The sequence below is a fragment of the Lathamus discolor genome, chromosome Z (genome assembly GCF_037157495.1).
Source record: "Lathamus discolor isolate bLatDis1 chromosome Z, bLatDis1.hap1, whole genome shotgun sequence".
NCBI classification, from domain to species: Eukaryota; Metazoa; Chordata; class Aves; order Psittaciformes; family Psittacidae; genus Lathamus; species Lathamus discolor.
Genome location: NC_088909.1, coordinates 72936291 through 72958074, shown reverse-complemented (window position 1 = coordinate 72958074; position 21784 = coordinate 72936291). Strand labels below are relative to the sequence as shown.

Genomic DNA, 21784 nt, shown 5'->3' with positions numbered 1-21784 from the left:
TCCACTAAAAAGTAAAAAAAAAAAAAAAAAATGTTTTTTAGGTATATTCCAGAGATCCATCAGGTTTTTCTTAAACATTATGCTTACTACTCCAAGAATAAAGTCAATCTAGGTAGCAATTCCTATGTAGCCAAAACACGTATTTTAATGTTAAGAATTTTGGAAGATATTTAAAAACATTGTACCCTCCCTAAGTTTTATATTTTCAGTGGCTTATTTTTAATTAATGTTTAGTAAATGCATACAACGGAATACAATAATAAGCAAAGGAACATGGATTGACACATTTAGGACTGTTGCTGTATGAGTACAGGAAATTGCACAGAGGGCTATGATTGGCACCACAGTGAAGAGGCACCTTATAGAAAAGAAAGATTATAGGCACTCTTTTAGGGAAGAGTGAAAGGGAAATGAAGTAGAAGTGTACTGAAATGGGATCATGGATAAATTAATACAACAGAATGTCTCACTGTATTTCCTTCTTTCCTTTTACTCCTGCTGAGCTCTCCAGTGATGCCTTTGGGAATACAAACAGCTGTAGCAAGTGCTGAATGGGGGAAGTGGAATCTCCCTCCATTTCCACTGAGATAAGCGTGCCTAGCTGCATTTGCTCCATTATACACAATTACAGTGATCTTTTTATATAAAGCTGACTCAAAAAAGTGCGAAAAAAGAACTTACTGGTGTGAAAACTGTTAAGATCTTAGTTCTGCATTGGAAATAAAACTAGAGCTTGGGTGTTTGCAGGTTTATCATCTTGGGGGCTGGGGAATTTTAGTTTTGATGAAAGGAAAAAGCAGGGGGGGTCTTACCTGTTTCACATCTTTCTGTCATTTGCTTCTCTTCTCTGTTATTTTCACATGCATTTTACAGAGAATTGCTCATAAACATAGGATATTTAACTATAATAAGGGTGACCCTGGCTTGAGTTCCTGTTCTACACAACCAGATTTGACCTAATCCTCAGGGTATCAGAACTCACAGAAGGGCCTGGCTGGTCAGTTCTTGAGATCCCCACCCTGGACCTGTGCCCTGACTTCATTCTACTGAAGTGGATATGGATTTGTGGAAACTTTCCGTTTCATTCAGCCAGCAGTTCTTCACTGCAGAAAGAAAAAATTATCTATCCAGCTCTAACTGGGCTATAATGAGTAAGGGAGTCATAACTGACCACAGGTATTTCACAGCTATAAATGAAAGCAGGTTTTGTGTAAGATAACTATGGTCTTACATTTTTTTAAAAATAAACATTGAATTACCCAGATCCTGATTTCTTTTTGTCTTTTTTTTTCTTGTTGGCCTTCTCTTTTTTCCCTTTCTTATCAGGCTTTTTGTCCTGTTTCTTCTCTTTGCCTTTCCCACTTTTACCCCCTTTCTCATCTTCCTCTTCATCGTCTTCCTTGGTTTTCTCATTTGCCTGGTTCTTCCTGGTAGGGTCTCCTTCAGAGTCACTGCCCTCATTTCTAGCTGCTCGTCCCCGTCCTCTACGGTTTCTGTGCCTGCGATGCCCAGCTCTCCTTGTACCGTCTTCATCATCATCCTCCTCCTCATCACCACACCTGGCTCTCACTCTAGCATGTCCCCTTCTGGTTCTCGGTGTTGCTCTCTTCACTCCCTTATCTGTGATGGAGGGAAAAAAAACACATGGGAGAGGGCAATATGTTAGAAGGAGACCTTTCCTCCTCCTGCAGATAATCAGAAAACATCTGAGTATGGCCTTACAAATTAATCAACATTACTGACCTGTTACTTTGACATTTTCTTCGTTCTCAGCTGCACTCCCTTCTTCATGGTCAACATCACTGCCCCCTGTGGAGTGAAAACAAATGCCAGTGCATGTGAAGTGTGGATCAGTCATTAGGAATGCAGGGTTTTCAAGACATTCTTGGCAATTACCACATTTGTATTCCCTTATACCATTTCACAAACGCAGCTTTTTGGAACATGGTTTTCAAAAACATACTTTTCAAAAAAATAAGACGAAGGCAGAAATAATAGTTGTACATTCCTTCAGCACTCAAATAAACAAGATCCAAAGTAATGTCATGACAATCTCCATTTTGTGGAAGAAATATGCAGGGCACAAAGACCTTCAAAAAGAAGCACAATATCCTACAATTTGGGTAAAAGAACAAGGAAAATTAAAATGCTTTTCAGACAATTCTCAGAGATTTTCTTGAGCATATGAAAGATAAGCAGTATCTGATATTAAAGAAGATCAAAAGAATCATTTTCTGATTTGACAGACTGAACGGCATGAAGCTTCATAGCTGCAGCATGGCTGAAGAGCTCAGTCCCAGAAGAAGAATATTTACTCTCATTTCCAGCAACCAAGTCCCTAAGCACAACAACAAAAGTTGACCCCAGGTCACTTGTATGCTGTACCACAGTCGTATTCTACCACTCAGAAGATGATAAAAACATTGGAGACTCTAGAGAGCCTATTAACAGAAGCAAGTAGTATTTCTGCTCAGAAACATCTTTGATTTGGTAGATCTCCTGTTGAAGTTTTTCAGTCTCAATGAGTTCAGTAATAGATGTCTCTGCCATCCATCAAAAACCAGGAAGGTGTCCAATTCAAAAAGTACTCCACTCTTTCATATACACTAAATCCCTCATAATATTTAGTTAATTCTGCAAATATTGAATGCACCACTCCTGAAACTGCTATTAGTACTCACCAGCAATGTTTCTTCATAAGCAATCTAATACCTGAGAAGCCAGCAGCTAATAGGCTCTCTTGAGGTGTCTTTGAGCTTGTACATGTGTGACAGCTCTTGAGACATATCAGTAGATTATATAGAAATATATGGTAGAAGGAGAGTAATGAGAAGACTAATAAGTATTACCATGAATAGAAAAAGGCAGCTGTCATTCCACTCCTATATACCATGTATGGTCCGGATGTAAGTTGACTAATTTTCCCTCTGTAAGACGGGACAGGTGACATGTCATGATCACTATAGTTGCATTTTTCAGGCAAGAAGAAATTAGAGTAATCTTCTTTCTTTGCTCATCTAATACTTTTTTTCTCTATATTCCTTCTTTCTCCACCCTAGCTTCCCAGTTCCTTTTATAAATTTTATTAGCCCTAATGATTCACCAAAAATTCATACACAAATTGATTTATCTAAGAATTGCTAGATAAATGTTGAGGCACAACTTCTTAGCTTTATCTAGTATCAAAAAAAAAAAAAAAAAAAAGCAGTACAATATGTAAGGATGAAAACAAGAAGAAATCTAGGGTCTTATTTCACTATGTGCAATAATGCGCAAAGGGTTAATATCCAGAATTTGGCATGCATTTTAAAACTGGGATATATGTCAGGAGTCTAAATTCCCTGCACAAAACATTTCATTGTAATTACATTTTCCACAATTTCTACAGTGTCTGCACAACAATTTTTTAACACTGTGCAAAGATATTACCCTTCAATATCATCAGTGGAATGTGAAAATAAGTGCTCCTTTGTTCTGTCTGGACATATGCCTTGTGCTGCTGACAGTAACAGGATCTCCGTTTGACAAAGATCATTATGTTGCTATTGAAAGCTTGCAAAGATGAAGACAGACACTTCTAAAGATATACTTTGCATGCAACAATAGGGCATGGGCTTTTATTGCAACTAATGCTGTTGCTGATCTCCTCCAGCCAAACAGAAATTCCCGGGAAAGCACTTCAGTGGTATACGATTGGCCTCACTGCAGATTCTGATGAGGTCATATAACAGGCAAACAGCTGCAGATTTATCATATGTACTGAAACATGCATTAGCAGTGAAAAGTGTTATCATAGTTCAGCTGACCTCTTATTGACATAACAGTGGAAGTGACAACGGGCTATGCAACAGTTGCTTAAGCAGGGCAGAAGGTAGCTGTTGGGGTTTAATTAATTCTAATAGCATAAGGGAAATACATCTGAATCCAACATTTCAGGTAAAATAACTAATTAGATTTCAGGCTGCTTGAAGAAAATACTGGAACAGTACTAGAGGAGAGTGTATCTGAAAAGATACTTCATACGTTTATGTCTTTTTTTTTTCACTTAAATGCTGAGGTACATATTGAAGAAGTTTTTGAAGAAATGAAGAAGTAGCATAAAATCAAATGGAAGTATATATTGCCACAAAACAGGCCATGACCAGTAGAAAACACAACCAGTGATTACATGGAATTAGGCAGCCAGAAGACGGGGGGTACTACAGACAGACTAGACAAGCACAAGTGCAGATTCAAAACTGTTTCTGCAAAAATTTGAAATTATAACTCCAAACTGAGCTTTAGAACATTCCAGCCTCCACAGCATCATGATCACATAGAGATGAGACATGTAGATATAAAGAATATTAGAGGTCTGTCCATATGCTGGTGTATCCACAGAAGAAGAGAACCCTCCCAAGTCTTGAGCTATGATGCAGAAAGCATTGTCCTAGTATTTATTTTTAAAAGAAGCTGGAAGCCAAGGAGGGCTCTTCCAGTTTTCTCATACTCTGTGTCATGAGCTGTATCACTACGATAAAAGCTGAAGCTCAGGGTAAAATGTTTTTCCCTTGTGTCAGCTGTGATAGCAGCAGGTGCTATCACACCAAGGAGGAACAAAATCACTTATGAGGGGGGGTGAAGGAATTTTAACATCCCTAAGGTCTGTTCTGCCTAGCAAATATGCATGCATTCATGTGAGCCACATAGGAAGGCAAGAGGCTAGGCAGCTCATAACTCAGCACTTTAGGTACTTGTGGCAAACCCTGTCTTACTGAATTACTGGAGAAGCATTTCAGTGATACACAAATTACAATTCATGGTGTCACTAAATCTAAATGCAGTTTAGCACTAAATTTAAATCTTCTATAAACCACAATGCAGAGAAACAAAAAGGTGCAAAGTGCATTCCTCAGGCACTGTATTATCCTCCTATAAGAAAACTGATGATCACTTTTCATGCTCTGGTTTGTCAAAATAAGAATGTACAGTCTCTGTTGCAGGAAAAATATCATCAATATATAAGATCTTTTTAGGCTGACATACCTGTCTTCTATTTTTGTAAACAGATCTTCATGTGGTCCCAGTTATCAAAAACTCAATGAATCTTCTTCAAAAATCAACTACATCTCACTAAATCACCATCTAAAACTACTTCTTGTTCCAGAAAAGGGTTGATAAGACCTCATTTCTTCATGGTATCAATATTCATAGGGCTAGTATCAGATTATTAGGCTTTGAGTCAGCTAACTTGAGTTTATGTGACCCAGAGCAACCATTGCTCAGTAGTTACATATTCCAAGATACATTATCCTGCCCTAATGACACATATATCATTAAGCATATTTGGAGCTATAGTCCATAACTGTTTATGCTCTAGGAAAACAAATCACATTCTGATATTTTTTTTTTTTCCACAGTAGTTTAAGGGAAACTTTCTCATCTTTCTAGACTAAGGGCAGGGAAAGTGTAATCTGAGTAAGCTATCGTTTTACCTGAAGTCTTATTTATGTTTTAGACTATAGCCACAAATGAGCCAACAAGACTAAAGGAGGGTGTCCTGAATATGAGCTCAGACTAACCTGTAAGTCACAGACTGCAATGAAGACAGAATACCAGACAGCTCACTAGAAAGATCAAAATGTTGAAATATTGGCTGGAAATTAAGGCCAGAAAAAAAAAGTACAAAACCATAGGAGTTTTCGCTACATGAGGTGTCCATATAGCAGACTGTGGGTGATGATTTAACCTTACCTTGTTTTCCCAGGCTGTTTGTACACCACTTATCAGAGTGTATTATTCAGATTTCATGTTCTGGAATTTTTTTAAACTCGTTTTACACTGACATAGTTTCCTTGACTTTTCACTGTGAAAGGAATAATGACTCTTGTAACTACCCAGTAAAATATGGCCCACTGTTGTAATACTACTGCTCACATTACTACTATGCAAAACTGACAGCTGCTAAGCAATTCTGTGTGCTGGTCTTAAAAAAAACTCCAAATCAGTGATGTGCAAAGTAATCTGAAAGTCAAAAAACACATTCAAACTTTTTATACATATTAAAAAATTAATTTCTATTTTATTAATTAATTGTCAAGCCAATGAACTGAACCATATGCAGATAGAGCTTTGAAAGCAATTATTGTGCCTTCCTCTGGTCTAGAACATACTGGACTTTTTTCAGTGCCAGAAATGCACTAGCATAGACAGCTAATAAACTGGCTGTCCAACATGTAGGTATGTCAGTAACACAAAACCTCATTAGACAACGAATGCATGTGAAGTACTACTCAAAAGGAGCAGGAAGAGTTGTGCAGTATTCAAGTCTAGATATTTGCATACATTTTCATACTATTCTTTCTGATCATGTAAACATGCAAGTGTCTTGCAACACTTCTGTTAGGATGAATGCCACGAGAAGTAACAGCTGTGAAACACAACAGAAATACTATGCCAAGATCTTGAAGAACATCTGTGGCAAGAGTGAACTTGTGCAGACTTCAAGTTTCAAGATTCAAGACCTTAACAATGTAGATCCCATCCTCTTGAGTATTTCCAAACACTGGGAAAAATAACTTGGCCCACATTAGGCACAGGAGAAGTGGACTTGGCACACAGAAACTGCAAATAAAAATCACATTTACAGAACAACCAGAACACTTAGTATTTCAGACCACGCCTGATTTTTCTTCTATCTTTTTCCCAGTTGATGTTGATTTTTTTCTTCCAATGGAAGAAAAACACAGTGAAAAACACAGTGAAAAACACAGTGCCCAAAAAAATATCCCGTCCAGCAATAGCTAAGAATTTATGAAGTAAAATAATTCCTATACAGTTACACTTACACTAGCAAATATAGTGCTTACTTTTCTGCACTTAAATTAGCAAGGTTGTAAATACTATTGTAGGCAAAATATTTATATTACAATGTCACAAAGCAACTAGTGTCTCGGAAGACTCATTAGTATTAATATACATGCTGTGGCCTGCAGACTTCTACACTCAAAGATTTTACAGAAGTTGACTGTGGGACAATAAACTTTCCCTCCCTGTAGATTGCCAATAAGGATAATTTTCCCCAACTTACTGTAGCTCAGTCAAAGTTTGAAAATTAACATGAGGACAATAGGAAATAAATGGAATCTAATTCACATCCATAAATTTCTCATCTGTTTTCCACTGGTAAGGAAAAATTACAAATGTTCTACTAAAACAACAGAGATAGAGCTATCACAGATCAAGTTGGCACTGTGGCTGGTGTTCGGCACATCATCTGATAACACCCTCCTCTCTTTAGTTTACATCTGGGTTGTATTTACACACCATAACGTTTGAGTGTTGCTTCTGTTTGTGGGTCAGGACTTCTCTTAGGCAAAATTCCCCTTCAGGGATGAATAATTTTATTGCACAATTCAGTCCAAAATTTTTAGGTCAAATCTGATTTCGCTTTTATAAAACCCACAGAAGTTACAGGAGGAAGATAATTCAGTGAGAATCCCCTCATTATTTCACCCCCTTCAGGAAAGCATGCATGAAAGTTCCCAGGCCACTGTGTTTTACATCACCTCTGTGGATACAGCTCCACGACCCTACCTGTGCCAGACAATGACCTAACCAGATAGTGCTTTGTCCTACCCAAGACTAGAGATTTGACAATCTTGCAGGACCTATTGGTTACTATAATAAAACAATGATGAGAAGTCATATTTGCTTTGTGTCTTCATCACACAGATGGCCTGCTAGTGGGCAATTTTTCATTTTCATTGTAGTCTTTACTGCAAGAATTAGGATCAGAATAGTAAGTGTCCAGTGCATTCTGAGGAGTGCGGAAATGCAGTAAATCATACCAATCTGACCTTTTCATGTTCTGAAAAATGTCTTACTTAGCTTAGTGTGATTCATTCATAGTACTGTTAACACGGGAAGACCATGTTAATATGGAGAAAACAGGTGATGTTCAAGATACAAATGTGGCATTCTTGATGGATCCAAAGTCAACTATATTTTTTACTACCTCATGAGAAGACAGCTCTTTTAAGGTTGATACCTACAGCTGACCAGCTCACCACATTTTCTGTTTGTTATTTTTAGAGGACAAAAGGCACTTTCCATATGATCTCTTTAAAACATCCTCTCTGAAGATTTGTGCCCTGTGTTCTTTTCCCATAGGAGATGCCTAGAACAACGTATTCATACTTATGAATTCAGAGTAATGAATCATACATCTCCTACTATCATAGATTTTCAGAAGACATGTTATGAAACTATAATAATGTCCAAATGAGGGCTTTAGCTTCACTAGAACTACAGATATCAAACAGCAAAAATGTATGGTCTCAGACTGCATTTTTGCAACTGTCATCCATTCTTTGCAAGAATACTCCTTAGGACCTTCTGTCAACAATGGCAAAGCAAAACCTCCTGTAAAGAAATTGTTACTAGATTTGTACCTGATTCTGTGGTGACTATCTCCAGTACTTGCAACATTTTAAATCAAAAGTGGATGGAGAACCACATTCTGAAAGTGTCTCATAGTTACTTACAATGGAGCTCCTGGTTTTTAAGTCTTCTTAAACCAAGATGGAGCCTTGAATTTGCTCATATGATCTCATCTCCAAATAGCCAAACAACAGTCATTAAGGTAGTTATATTTTATTACAAATTAAGTACAGGATAAATTTTCAAGCAAAATGTGTCAAAGAGTGGTCATGATCCAAACTTCTCCAGTTAAAAGATGTGGGTTTTGTTCACTGTGGGAATGCTAACCTATACTTCTAATGAACAATAAAGTCATTGAACAGAAGATAAATCAAGTCAGTTAGATACCTGCAAGTAGAAGGCACATATTTATGGTAAACTTAGAACCTTGATATTCTAAGAACTTATTAATTAGAAAATGAAAAAATACATACGTTCTATGGTCATACTAGCTATGTTTCTTACTCAGATAAAAATTCTGCTGAAGCTGGGAGGTATTTTGGCTGTGCAACATTAAATTCTGTGCTCCTCTCATGTTAAAATGAGCTCCATCAGCACGCACAGCTTGAAAATTAAATTATTGGTCAGGAAAGGGACTTGTAGAAAAACATGGGGAGGAAAAGCAATGATGGTGCTCAGACAACAAAAGGAAAGAAAATAGGATGGACTCTTAAAACGAACTACGTGTTCAGTGACATTTTGCTGAAATGCTAAGCAGTCCATTCTGATGTTTTCTGTGGAAGTCGAAGCATTTTATTACTACTGCCTATTACAAAAGTGGATTAAAAATACAGAAAGCAATGTTTAGTACTACCAGCCCTATTTCTTAGCAAGACCTAATAAACTAATGCAGAAACCAGTCTAGAATAAGGCCCCTGGCAATTTTCTTCCATGCTGAAGATGAGAAAGATCATGCTTGTTCCATGTAAACAAGTTCCATATTTTGAGTAGTATTGCCCATGAGAACTGAAAGCACTTACCATATCAAAGAGCTGCCTTGCATTTTGCCAGGATAAGCCATTAGGCATGATCATCCTTCAAAACATTACTTATGTACAGAACAGAGCAGTATCAATATAGAAATATTGTTAATCTTACTATGAAGAATGCTTGACATTTCATACCAAATACTGAAAGCAATAAGCAAAGGAAATATTACCTTTGTACAGCTTACAGAAACCATGAAAAATCCTTGCATTCTTTATCTTCCCTAAAAAGTACTTAAAAATGTAAGACAGGTAACAGGGCTGTCATACTCTTTTCATTTCCTAACCAGTGGAAAGCCATATTGCCATTCTACAACTAGTCAACTCACACAGCAAAGCTGTTTTCAAAAGCCAAGTAAAATACATTTATAAACAAAAAGATAATGAATTGTGGCAAAGGAGATTTTGTATTAGAAAGAACAAGAAGAAAACAAAACATGCACTCTGCTGAGCTACATGCAGAAAATATGTGCTTGAGATGCATAATTATAGTTGTAATTACCATATTCTTCAGTGTCGTTTGGCTTTTCATTTTTAGGCATCGTGACTACTTCACAGGGCTGCTCCAGCTGCCACCTATACAAGAGATCGGCTGAAGGTTGAGTGGATCAAGATAAAGTGTGCCACATCAACATCGTCCTGTCTGTCACTGAACGGATGGCGCTGGTGAAGTTTCACTGACTGAAATATAAGAAGATACTAATTTCCTAAGTGATTAATCTTTCATGAATGTTTAGTTTACTATGTAGAGTTAGCATGCTAGGGTCAAAAGAATGGAAGAAGTGGTTCGCTGTCTTCATGATTATTAGTGAAAAACTCTCCTGCAGTGTACCTACTTATGACTACCACTGTTTAAATGCCTTAACTGCCTTCCTGAGCAAGGATGTTCCACATTGTCCACACAGGCACACTCTGATGCTGCGTACACGTCTACGCTTCAGCATGTGGAGGATGTTAAAAGGATTTTTTTCTCACAAAAGACAGCTTTTACCTCAGACATATTTAAATTGCATAGCTTTAGCAGCCTGCAGCTGGTAGATGTGCTGGTTTATATTTACATCTTCTTGCAGTTTCATTAAGACTCCTTACTTCTGCCTTTATGCAGATATTACATCCTAAGTTTAACAGTTGACCCTGATTCACCTTGCATCTACAACACTAGACAGGCTTGATGGTAAAACAAAGCAAAAATATAATTAACAAGACAGGTCAGGCTTGGAGGTAAAAGATTTGAAACAACATATTACAAAAAAAAAAAAAAAAACATGAAATGCAATTTTTGAACTGTATTTAACTAGATAATTCTTTCATAGCTTCCACAGCATTCCTCATCTGGAATTCTTTCAGTACAATCCAGCCTGAAAAAGGCGGTAGGCATCTGCAGAGTACCCCACTTTCTCAGATGCTCCTAAAGGTTTATAGATCTTCTCACCCACATGGCTATGAAAGCCATTTGGTTTTCTCTGTAGCTGTCATTCAGATGTCTGAAGAAAGTTTATCTGGGAATTTATACAGTGATGCCAGCTACCTTATCTTTCAATTTTAAATATTAGCATTGGGGATTTTTTTTAAATGCTGAAAATGTTTGTGGGTGTTCTTTGGACTGGCTTAAAATTCAATTTACAGACAAAAAACATACAGGTATTTAATCCTGTTTCTGCAAGAACATTAACATATTATGTTTCAAATATTCCCAGACTGATTCTACATATACAATTATAAGAGGCCTTATGCCTTTGTCTATAAAATAATTTTTCCGAACTATTATTATTTCCTTTACCACATTTTCAAGCTACTCATTATATCCTAGCTCCTATGCTTTTCTATACCCTGGAAAAAACTTTTTATGCAAAAAACAAATGCAAGCAAACATTTAAATCGATAGGCCACATCTAATAAGCCATTGTTTTAAGAACTCAGAAAAAGAATAATCAGGTTCTAAAAGTTGGTAGACTTCTGTACTTCTTTAGTACCAGAAAGAAGAACATATTGGGAGGAATTACAGAATCATAGAATAGAATCATAAAATAGTTAGGATTGGAAAGGACCTCAAGATCATCTAGTTCCAACCCCCTTGCCATGGGCAGGGACACCTCACACTAAACCATCCCACCCAAGGCTTCATCCAACCTGCCCTTGAACACTGCCAGGGATGGAGCATTCACAACCTCCCTGGGCAACCGATTCCAGTGCCTCACCACCCTCACAGGAAAGAATTTCCTCCTTATATCCAATCTAAACTTCCCCTGTTTAAGTTTTAACCCATTACCCCTTGTCCTGTCACTACAGTCCCTGAAGAAAAGTCCCTCCCCAGCATCCCTAAAGGCCCCCTTCAGGAACTGGAAGGCTGTTATGAGGTCTCCACACAGCCTTCTCTTCTCCAGGCTGAACAGCCCCAACTTCCTCAGCCTATCTTCATACGGGAGGTGCTCCAGTCCCCTGATCATCCTCGTGGCCCTCCTCTGGACTTGTTCCAACAGTTCCATGTCCTTTTTATGTTGAGGACACCAGAACTGCACACAATACTCTAGGTGAGGTCTCACAAGAGCAGAGCAGAGGGGCAGGATCACCTCCTTCGACCTGCTGGTCACACTCCTTTTGATGCAGCCCAAGACATGGTTGGCTTTCTGGGCTGCGAGCGCACACTGAAGCCGGCTCATGTTCATTTTCTCATCAACCAGCACCCCCAAGTCCTTCTCTGCAGGGCCGCTCTGAATCTCTTCTTTGCCCAGTCTGTAGCCGTGCCTGGGATTGCTCCGACCCAGGTGTAGGACTTTGCACTTGTCATGGTTGAACTTCATGAGGCGAGCATCAGCCCACCTCACAAGCATGTCAAGGTCCCTCTGGATGGCATAGCCCACCTCACAAGCATGTCAAGGTCCCTCTGGATGGCATTCCTTCCCTCCAGCCCATCAACCGAACCACACAGCTTGGTGTCATCGCAAATTTTCTGAGGGCGCACTAAATCCCACTGTCCATGTCAGCGACGAAGATGTTAAACAAGACTGGTCCCAACACCGATCCCTGAGGGACACCACTCGTTACTGGTCTCCAGCTGGTAATTGAGCCATTGACCACAACTCTTTGTGTGCGGCCACCCAGCCAGTTCTTTATCCATCGAGTGGTCCATCCATCAAATTGATGTCTCTCCAATTTAGAGACAAGGATGTTGTGTGGGACAGTGTCAAATACTTTGCACACATCCAGGTAGATGACATCAACTGCTCTACCCCTGTCCATCAGTTCCCTAGCCCCATCATAGAAGGCCACCAAACTGGTCAGGCAGGATTTCCCCTTAGTGAAGCCATGCTGGCAGACACCAAGCACCATGCTGTCCAGGAGAATGTGATCCAAGATTTTGCCAGGCAAAGAGGTGGGACTGACTGGTCTGTAATTCCCTGGGTCTTCCATTTTCCCCTTCTTGAAAATGGGGGATATATTCCCCTCTTTCCAGTCGCCGGGAACTTCACCTGACTGCCATGGTTTTTCAAATATGATGGCCAGTGGCTTAGCAGCTTCATTCGCCAGCTCCTTCAAGACCCGCGGATGGATTTCATCGGGTCCCATGGACTTGTGTGTGTTCAGATTTTTAAGATGGTCTCAAGCCAGATCCTCTCCTACAGTGGGCCTAAGGTCTTCATTCTCACAGTCCCTGCGTCTGCCTTCAAAGACTTGTGTAGTGCAGTCAGAGCCTTTGCCAGTGAAGACCGAGGCAAAGAAGTTATTCAGAACCTCAGCCTTCTCCAAATCCAGGGTAGCCAGTTCTCCTGAGAGCTTCCGCAGGGGGCCTATGTTGTCCCTAGTCTGTTGTTTGTTTGATATGTACCTGTAGAATCCCTTCCTGTTATCCTTAACATCCCTGGCCGTTTATTTCTAACTGGGCCTTAGCCTTCCCAACCTGGTCCCTAGCTTCCTGGACAACATCCCTGGACTCTACCCAGGCCACCTGTCCTTGCTTCCACTTTTTATAAGCCTCTTTTTTCATTTGAATTTTCTTCAGCAGCTCCTTATCCATCCAAGGAGGTCTCCTGGCCCTCCTGCTGCACTTCCTTCTAGTTGGGATGCAGCACTCCTGAGCTTGTAGCAGGTGATCCTTGAATATCAACCAAGGGTCTTGGGCCCCCCTGCCCTCCAGGGCTTACTAAACAGGTTCCTGAAGAGGCCAAAGTCTGCTCTTTTGAAGACTGTCCTTTTCTCACTGTCCTGGGGATCTCAAATTCAACCACCTTGTGATCGCTGCATCCAAGGCTGCCCTGGAGCACCACATTCTCAACGAGCCCTTCCCTGTTGGCGAGCTTAAGGTCAAGCATGGCACCTCTCCTTGTCGGCTCCTCTATTACTTGCAGAAGGAAGTTGTCTTCCACACAATCGAGGAACCTCCTGGATTGCTTGTTCCAGGCCGTATTGTCCCTCCAACAGATATCAGGGTGGTTGAAGTCCCCCATGAGAACAAGGGCCTGCGAACGTGAGGCTTTTCCTATCTGTCTGTAGAGTGCTTCATCCACAGGTTCTCCTTGATCAGGCGGCCTGTAACAGATCCCCCCACAGTAATGTCTCCCACAGCTGTTTTCCCTTTAACCCTGACCCACAAACTCTCTGTAAACTGCTCCCCTGTCCCCAGACAGAGTTCCATACTCTCCAGCCTATCCCTAACATAAAGGGCAACTCCCCCTCCCCGCCTGCCAGGCCTGTCTTTTCTAAAGAGCCTGTAACCTTCCATTCCAGCACTCCAGTCACAGGAGCCATCCCACCATGTTTCTGTGATGCCTATTATATCATACCCCCCATAGACATGCACACATCTCTAATTCCTCTTGTCTGTTCCCCATGCTACGGGCATTTGTATAGAGGCATCTGAGCCGAGCTCCAAATGAAGCCGGCTCGTTGGCTGGAGCAGCTGGAATATATCTACATAGTTCTGAGCATTTATTATAGGTGTTGGCAACTGACTGGGTGTGTTGGGATGGAATGATGCCCCCCTCCCCCAACACATCTAGTTTAAAGCCTCCTTGACCAGTCTGGCAAGCCTCCTACCAAAACTGCTCTTCCCCTTCTTTATCAGACCAGCTCTGCCAGCCCTCAGTAGACCTGGCCTACAAACTTCAGTCCCAAGACACACCTTGACTATGACACCACCCTTTTCACCATTTATTATCTTGGCTAATCCTCCTAGCTTTTTTTTTTGGTCCTCCCCTGTGTCCTGGAGAATTGACAAAATTGACAAAAATGATGAATTATGAGTATGGCCTTCAAGTTAATGATTCTTCAAGTATTTGAAAAAAACAGTGAAAGAATTGTAACAGGATGTTTTGCAGTTGAAGTCAAATTGGGACCATAGCCTTAATGGACCTGTGTAAGTTTTCAGCAGAAATTTCAGTTAATAATACCTCACTTTTATTTATTAGCCACATTGGAAAACATTTGACTGTATGTACAAAAAGGAAGAGGACATACACTGAGGACTTATTTATTAATCTCACCCCCAAAAAAATGGCGTTAGAAAAATGTAAAAGATGCAAAGGCAGTATTTAAAAAGATAAATAAAACAATTAAGGTCATGTACACAGTCTGAATGTGGTCTCTGGGTGAGAATTTCCTATGATATAGGTGAATCGCACACACTCCGTTTTATTCTTTTCTCAAGACCTCCTGACTCAGACAGTGATCAAAGTCAGTTAAATACTTTTACCACAGTGTAGCTTTTCAGATTAGAGAAGCCAAATTCAGTCTGATTTGTGGTTTACTTTTGTGGCTGCAGGAGTTAACTGTATTACTGAGTTCCACCACCTGCTGCCCTTGCTGGTGTACCACTAAAACTGCCCATGTGGCTGTCCCGTAAACTGGGTCACTAATCAAAGCAAATAATAATTTTCTTAAGTCAGCTTAGTGCAGTGATCCCATCCACAGCAAAGTACCAGAAACAATTGCATTAGCACAGATGGGAGAGTGAAATTGCGACATGATGTGGGAAAGGCCAGTCAGGGTCAGGAGGCAGAAAGAGGCCGCAGATCTTTGAAGACAGACTTGCCACTGGACATAACATAGCACGCAGCTACATCCTGTATTTCTATCTAGTCTTAGAGACCAAATACTAAGCAGAGATTAAGGACAAACTGTACCAATTTAACCTCATAGCATCCTACTGCCTCTCTAGTACAAACGACTGCATAGAGAACATGTACAGTTTTAATTTACACACGGTTCTCAGCACAACAGTCTTGCAAAAAAAAGAAAAATAGGAAAAAAAAAAAGGCCTTTCATTTAATTTCGTTCTATTTAATAACAATCAAATCAGAATGACACAGAGTGGTTTTAATATATAATAGATTATGAAAATGGCCCAAGTGCAGACAGGTTCAGAGAAATGGGCTTATTCCTAAATGAGTTGAACACTGCAAAAATTTATGTTGTTAACAAACATGCTGCATTTTTGTTTCTTTGTTCACATCTGTATCTCCTTGTCAGAGACACTTATTTTATATTCAAACTGCTGAAGCATGCATGGTATGCAAAAGATGAAGATATAAATACACAACTATCCCTTTACCACAGCTGAAACTCATAGGAAGGCCTGTAATGAAGGAGAAATGGAAAGTATTGATCCGCATACTTTTCCTTATACCGCTAAACTGATAACCCATTTGGTAGCTATCTGCCAACCAGATAAATACAACCAAGGAAAATAAAGATGACGCCAAAGAACGATGACGTAACTACGTTTGACACAAACATTAGTGCCTCAGTAAATCTGCAAGCATCAATTTTGCTTGTAATCAGCATTTAATTTACAGAGCCACAACCTGTTCACAGAGAAATAAGCACCAAGCACTATAATTTCTTTCCTGCCACTTCTACACATGAGCTGTAAACCCTCTACCACAATGACATGCCTTGAATGTTGATTTTTCCATGTTTGAATGCTTTCCACCAGTTTCTAAACATACTGCAAAACTTAGGGCAATAAATGGTTTTCTGTCAGACTTTGTTGCTAAAGGTGACTCTTTTCAAGATGGGATTTTAAAATGCCAGTTTGGTTTCCAGCACACAAAATGTATATTCTGCCCCGTTGAAGGGCATGACCAAATCAGGTATTTCTGCAAGCAGATACAAAAACAAGTTGAAGCCATGTGTGTGGCTGTGCTAATGAGACTGCCTTTTTCTATATATTGTAATACTTAGGTGGATCTTTCCCTAACCTGCTGCATTCAAATGAATCAGATGAGCAGCATTAACTTGAAAGTCTGTGCCTACCACCCTCATTTATCCCACACCTCTCTACAGGCAGTCATGTCTGGGAGCAGCAGGAGACTGCACCAGGAGGGGCCAAGGGTGGACAGGGGTCAAAATCTCCCTCAGAGGCACCATCCTGCAGCAGTGCAAGCAGAGCTGGCTGATGACAGTAGCACTTGGGGGCAGGAGTGGGAATGCACAGTCAGATGACAGATTGATTAATTTAATACAAGAAACTTTTAACAGTTACTTGCATCCTTTCCAAATATTCCCTAATCAGTGCTCAGCTCTTGAACACTGATTAGGGAATGCCGTGTAACAGAAATACAAGTAACCCTCCTCTGATGCTACACTAGCATTCACAGAGAAAGCAGCTAAGCTTAAATCTACTTGCACAAGCCTTATTTGGGTAGAGGTCTCTAGGTATCTCATGAACAGGAAATCAAACAACTAAGTCAAAAAACTACACAAAATTCCAACATACTTCTGCAATGATTTTTTTGTGAAGGCATTTGTAATTTTTGTGACATTTCTGAAAAACAGTATTTCAATTTTCTCTGAAAAACTGGAGGTTAAGTTAAAAATACAGTGGGAAATGTTTTATGCTCTCCTGGTAGACATGATCAGCAGGTTCAGAGGAAAAACATTAGACATCTCATGAAGAAGTAATTTAAAAAAGAATTCTAGTCTTTTAACGTGGATAACAAGAAATCATGGTGATACATATGATTTAGAGGAATTGATCCAAAGTGTTCTTGATCACTGAATCTATCCTGCTCCATTAATCAGAAACATAGAATCACAGAACGGTTTGTCTTGGAAGGGACCTTAAGATCATCTGGTCCCAAGTCCCCTGCCACAGGCGGGTACACCTTCCACTAGACGAGGTTGCTCAAAGACCCATTCAAGATGGCCTTGAACACTTCCAGGGTGGGGCAGCCACAGCTTCTCTGGGCAACCTGTTCTAGTGCCTCACCACCCTCACAATGAAGAACTTCTTCCTCGCATTTAATCTAAACCTCCCCTCTGTCAGTTAGGATTGTCTGGACCCAGGTGCAGGACCTTGTACTTGGCCTTGTTGAACATCTTGGGGTTTGCACTTGCTCACCTCTCAGCCTGCCAAGGTCCCTCTGAAAGTTTTCTTAAATGTTCAAAACCAGCTAATGTCCTAAACATTCATTAAAATTCTGCCAAGTTATTTTTTTATTAGAAACAGACAAAGTTTCTACCTCTATATGCTCTGCTGTTTAGACCACTTCTGAAAATTTGTAGCTGGAAGCATTTGGGAAGTTCATCTGAAGATATGTATATATGTATTTCCTGTAACAATAATGCTGTTTAGAATTAGGTAATTTTATTTAGAGTAGTATTCTTGTCTTTACCCTAGCCAAAATGAATGGCTGAGTTGTCATTAATACAGCCGCTTTCTTTAATAGCATCCGATATCACATGCTGCCAGCTATGTCTAACTGCTCACAGCAGCTGCCATGCTGACATATAGGCACACTACCCAGACAAATGCATTTGCTGCCTAGTTGTGGATGCACTCGATGGAGGGACTCCAGATTTCTTCTCAGGAAACCCTTCATTGCTTATTTGTTCTGAAATGAGATTTTTTAAAAACACTAATTGTGGCATGTCTTGAAATACTTATTTGTATAGTAACTGCAGCTGGAACAGCCATAACAGAGTGAACAATAGCCTTAGCCTGCACGGACTTGCTGATACAGGATGTATTAGGGAACACTAAAATCCTGAGACTTTATGACTCCTCAGCCACCCATACTGCATGCAAATCACAGATCAGGTCCCCCTAAATACTATGTCCACTTTAATGTACTCTACTATACCAGATAACACTTGCACAAGCCACTATCATTCAGAGAACATAACATACAACAGTGATTACTTTGCACTCCACGGTTTAATTGCATTTTTCAAGTAGCCTGTTTGCAAAGGACTTAGCAGGCACAGATGGCACAGCTCAGAATTCTCCTCACCACTGCACATGCCAGAGGAAGTGGGAAGGTTGTAGTCACTGTCAGGGTCTCCTCTCTTTGGACCTTGACCACTGCATGTTCTTGGAGCAGATGTGTCTGTATCTCATGAATTCACTAGGATCATAATGAGCTCCACATATTACCCAGCTAGCATCCGTACCCCACTGTGGTTCCTCTGCTGTTAAGTGCAAATGCATTAAACCCAATAATGAAGCTTTTTTTTTTTTGTTTTCAGGGAAATCTCAGAGCAAAGAGCAGCAGAACCATGTTCCACCATGGTCAGGAGTTAGAAATTGAAATCTTGAATGTGAAGCTTCAGCAAAATAGCAAAACCCTGAGCTAAAAAAGCAAATTCTGCAGAACGACCTAAGGCATGGTGTCTTTAACCAGAAGAACCAGTCTATTCATAACTCTGTTTCACATTGCCCGTAAAATCAAGTGAGTACTGTATTATATTCAATGAATGGGAGGAGTCTAGGGAGGAACAAAGCAACAAGTAGTCAAATCAATATCAGATTTTTTAGCCACTGAATAAAAAATTATTAATAACACTGACCAAGAGCACTCAATCAGTGCCTGTTTCTAAGAGCTAATAAGTACCCTGAGAGAACAAGGTCAAACAAGCTAAGCACACCAGCAGTCTTAATTGTAGTAGTGGGAAAAGCCTAGTTCTAGAAGAACAGAATGATTTTTTTTCATGAAAGTGGAAAAATCAACCCAAAATATATTACTTACAGTCTTTTCAACTGCTCATATGGCAAACTTCCCATAAAACTCATCTACCTCAGGGTTGTTACAAGGACAAGAATATACAAGTGAAAAGTTATTTTTTAACTTCCATACACGTTCGACCTTAGTTTCGTGAGCTGATGTGCCAGAATGGATGTCCATCAGTGTCAGTGACTGTATCAGTCTTTGATACAAGAACATCCCTTCTTTAGCAAAGATGTTGAAACTATTAATTCACTGTCTACTGACCTTTTGAACCGCTGCTGAACACAGTAGTTTTACTATTTGGCAACCCTGGGCAAACTCATACAACAGGTTGAAGTTTTAACAAGTCAGCTGCAGGCTAAGGTTGTCCTATGCTATTAATGATCTCTTGAGACACAAATCCAGCAATTTGACTGATGAGGGAAACAAACATTCTTGTATCAAGTGAAAACAAGACAAACTAAGGACAAAATAAGATAAAATGTTTTGAAAACAAAGTATGAAGGTCTGCAAAATATACACACAAATGACAGGAAAAATACTAGTATGCTCCAACCCCAGACAGCTGGGGCTTCCAATGTATGCTTGAAATCATAAAATCACATTCGTATTAAAATCAAAGATATAAAGTTACGCACTCTTGAAAGAATGATTTGCAACATCAAAGATCCTTTGAAAAAAATATCACTAAATGTTGCAGAGACTAAAGTTTGTCTTAAAATCACTAAGATTTGGGAAAAACACAGATTGTCAGCTACGGAAAAAAAATACAGAAAACTACACCATTATGACCTGCAAGTGAGGTTTTCTTAGCATAAGTTTTGGTAGCTACTGAAAGACAAAGGCAATTTTTAAAAGTGTTTTCTCAGAATACCCTTGTCCTTTTCCCTGAACACAGGAGAATTGTGTTATCATTTAGTGAAGGAAGATCCTTGGGAAAAACACAGCCTCATATTCCTGATCAGAGACATCTCCAGCATTGTCACTATCAGATGCCACAATCAAAGGTTTAATCTCAGTGACATTCCTGGTACTGCAGACTCTGGGTTAGCCTAAGACAAGACAAGGCACGGAGCACGAGGTTTCGTTTCTCTTCTTCCTAACTTTTCTTATGCCTTAGGGGTTTCAGCATCCATTTCCTGTGCCTAACATGTCATGTCACACAGCCCTGGGCAAGGCAACCAGGCCAAATTCTGGGAAAGAATGTGATAGCTTTATTAGCATATACCTGTTTTTATTAGGTGATGCAACACTCACCCATTAATTTCAGCTCTCCACATGCACACATGCATGTCTGTCAAATTATACGAATTAACTTGATTAATACTTTTCATTTCTGCAGAAGTAGAGAAAGATTATTAATTATTTCTGTCATTCTTTGACTATCAGAATGACAAAAAGTGTCAGGAAAGAGCCTTAACACAAAATATATCACTCAGTTTGTAAAAACATGCAAAGCAAGAAATACGGGCAATGTTGATGAATACATCATATCCTTAGCTTATGCATAGATAGATGTAGATAGATGGATAGGTAGATAGAGGTTTTGTTAAACTACTGGGTCACAATTTGCTTTGAGAAATCTTCAGGCCATGAAGACCTGCCACAAGCCACAAGAAGCTGCATTTTTAGTTGCTAACAGCAGATGGCAATGCATGTGAATCAGTCGCACCTTGATGCAAGTGCTCCATTCACAATAAACCTTGAAGTCAAAGAAAAATCATGGTCTTGTTACTCAAGAAAGCAGAGGACCACCCAACAGAGGTTTTGCTTAGAAGCGACAAAAGAGAGAGCACGAAATTAAACCACATTAATCTTGTGTCAGTTATGTCGCTACTTTCCATGACATGTTAGATTCAAAATGATCAGCCACTTGGATGGCAGAGATAAAATACTGTTCTTCATTAATTTGCTGGAGGCATAAACAATATTCTGTTCTATTTTAGTAGGTTTTTATAGCTTAAGTGGAACAACCTCAGAATGATACCTGGACTGCACCTAACTACAGGAGATAAAGGCTTTGAAGACAGTCCACTTTTGGTGTGTCACACACACCTTATTTCTTTGCCTGTTGTTTCTAACTGTAAATGGAAGCTGACATGCACAAAATACATCACTTAACAAAGCAAAATAGAAAGAAAAGCAGGAAGATATGTATGCTTTATACCATTCCTTCTTCCATTTGGGAGAAAAAGTGGTTATAGAATCAGAGAATGGCTAGGAATCAGAAGGGACCTTAAAGTTCATCTAGTTCCAACCGCCCTGCCACAGGCAGGGACACCTTCCACTAGACCAGTGTGCTCAAAGCCCCATCCGACCTGGCCTTGAACACTGCCAGGGATGAGGCATTCACAACTTTTCTGGGCAACCTGTGCAGTTCCTCACCATGCTCAC

General features: G+C 39.8%; 1 protein-coding gene across 1 annotated transcript in view; it reads right to left on the bottom strand.

Moving 5' to 3' along the window:
- The window catches only part of TMC1 (transmembrane channel like 1), a 64097-nt gene extending 54087 nt beyond the window's left edge, over nt 1-10010 (bottom strand). The window contains exons 1-3 of the mRNA XM_065662014.1: nt 9949-10010; nt 1744-1809; nt 1260-1620 (exon numbers count right to left, since the gene is read on the bottom strand). Coding sequence (XP_065518086.1) covers nt 1260-1620; nt 1744-1809; nt 9949-9988 — 467 coding nt within the window. The 5' untranslated portion in view covers nt 9989-10010. The remainder of the gene's footprint in view (nt 1-1259; nt 1621-1743; nt 1810-9948) is intronic.
- Between the last annotated feature and the right edge of the window lie 11774 nt (nt 10011-21784).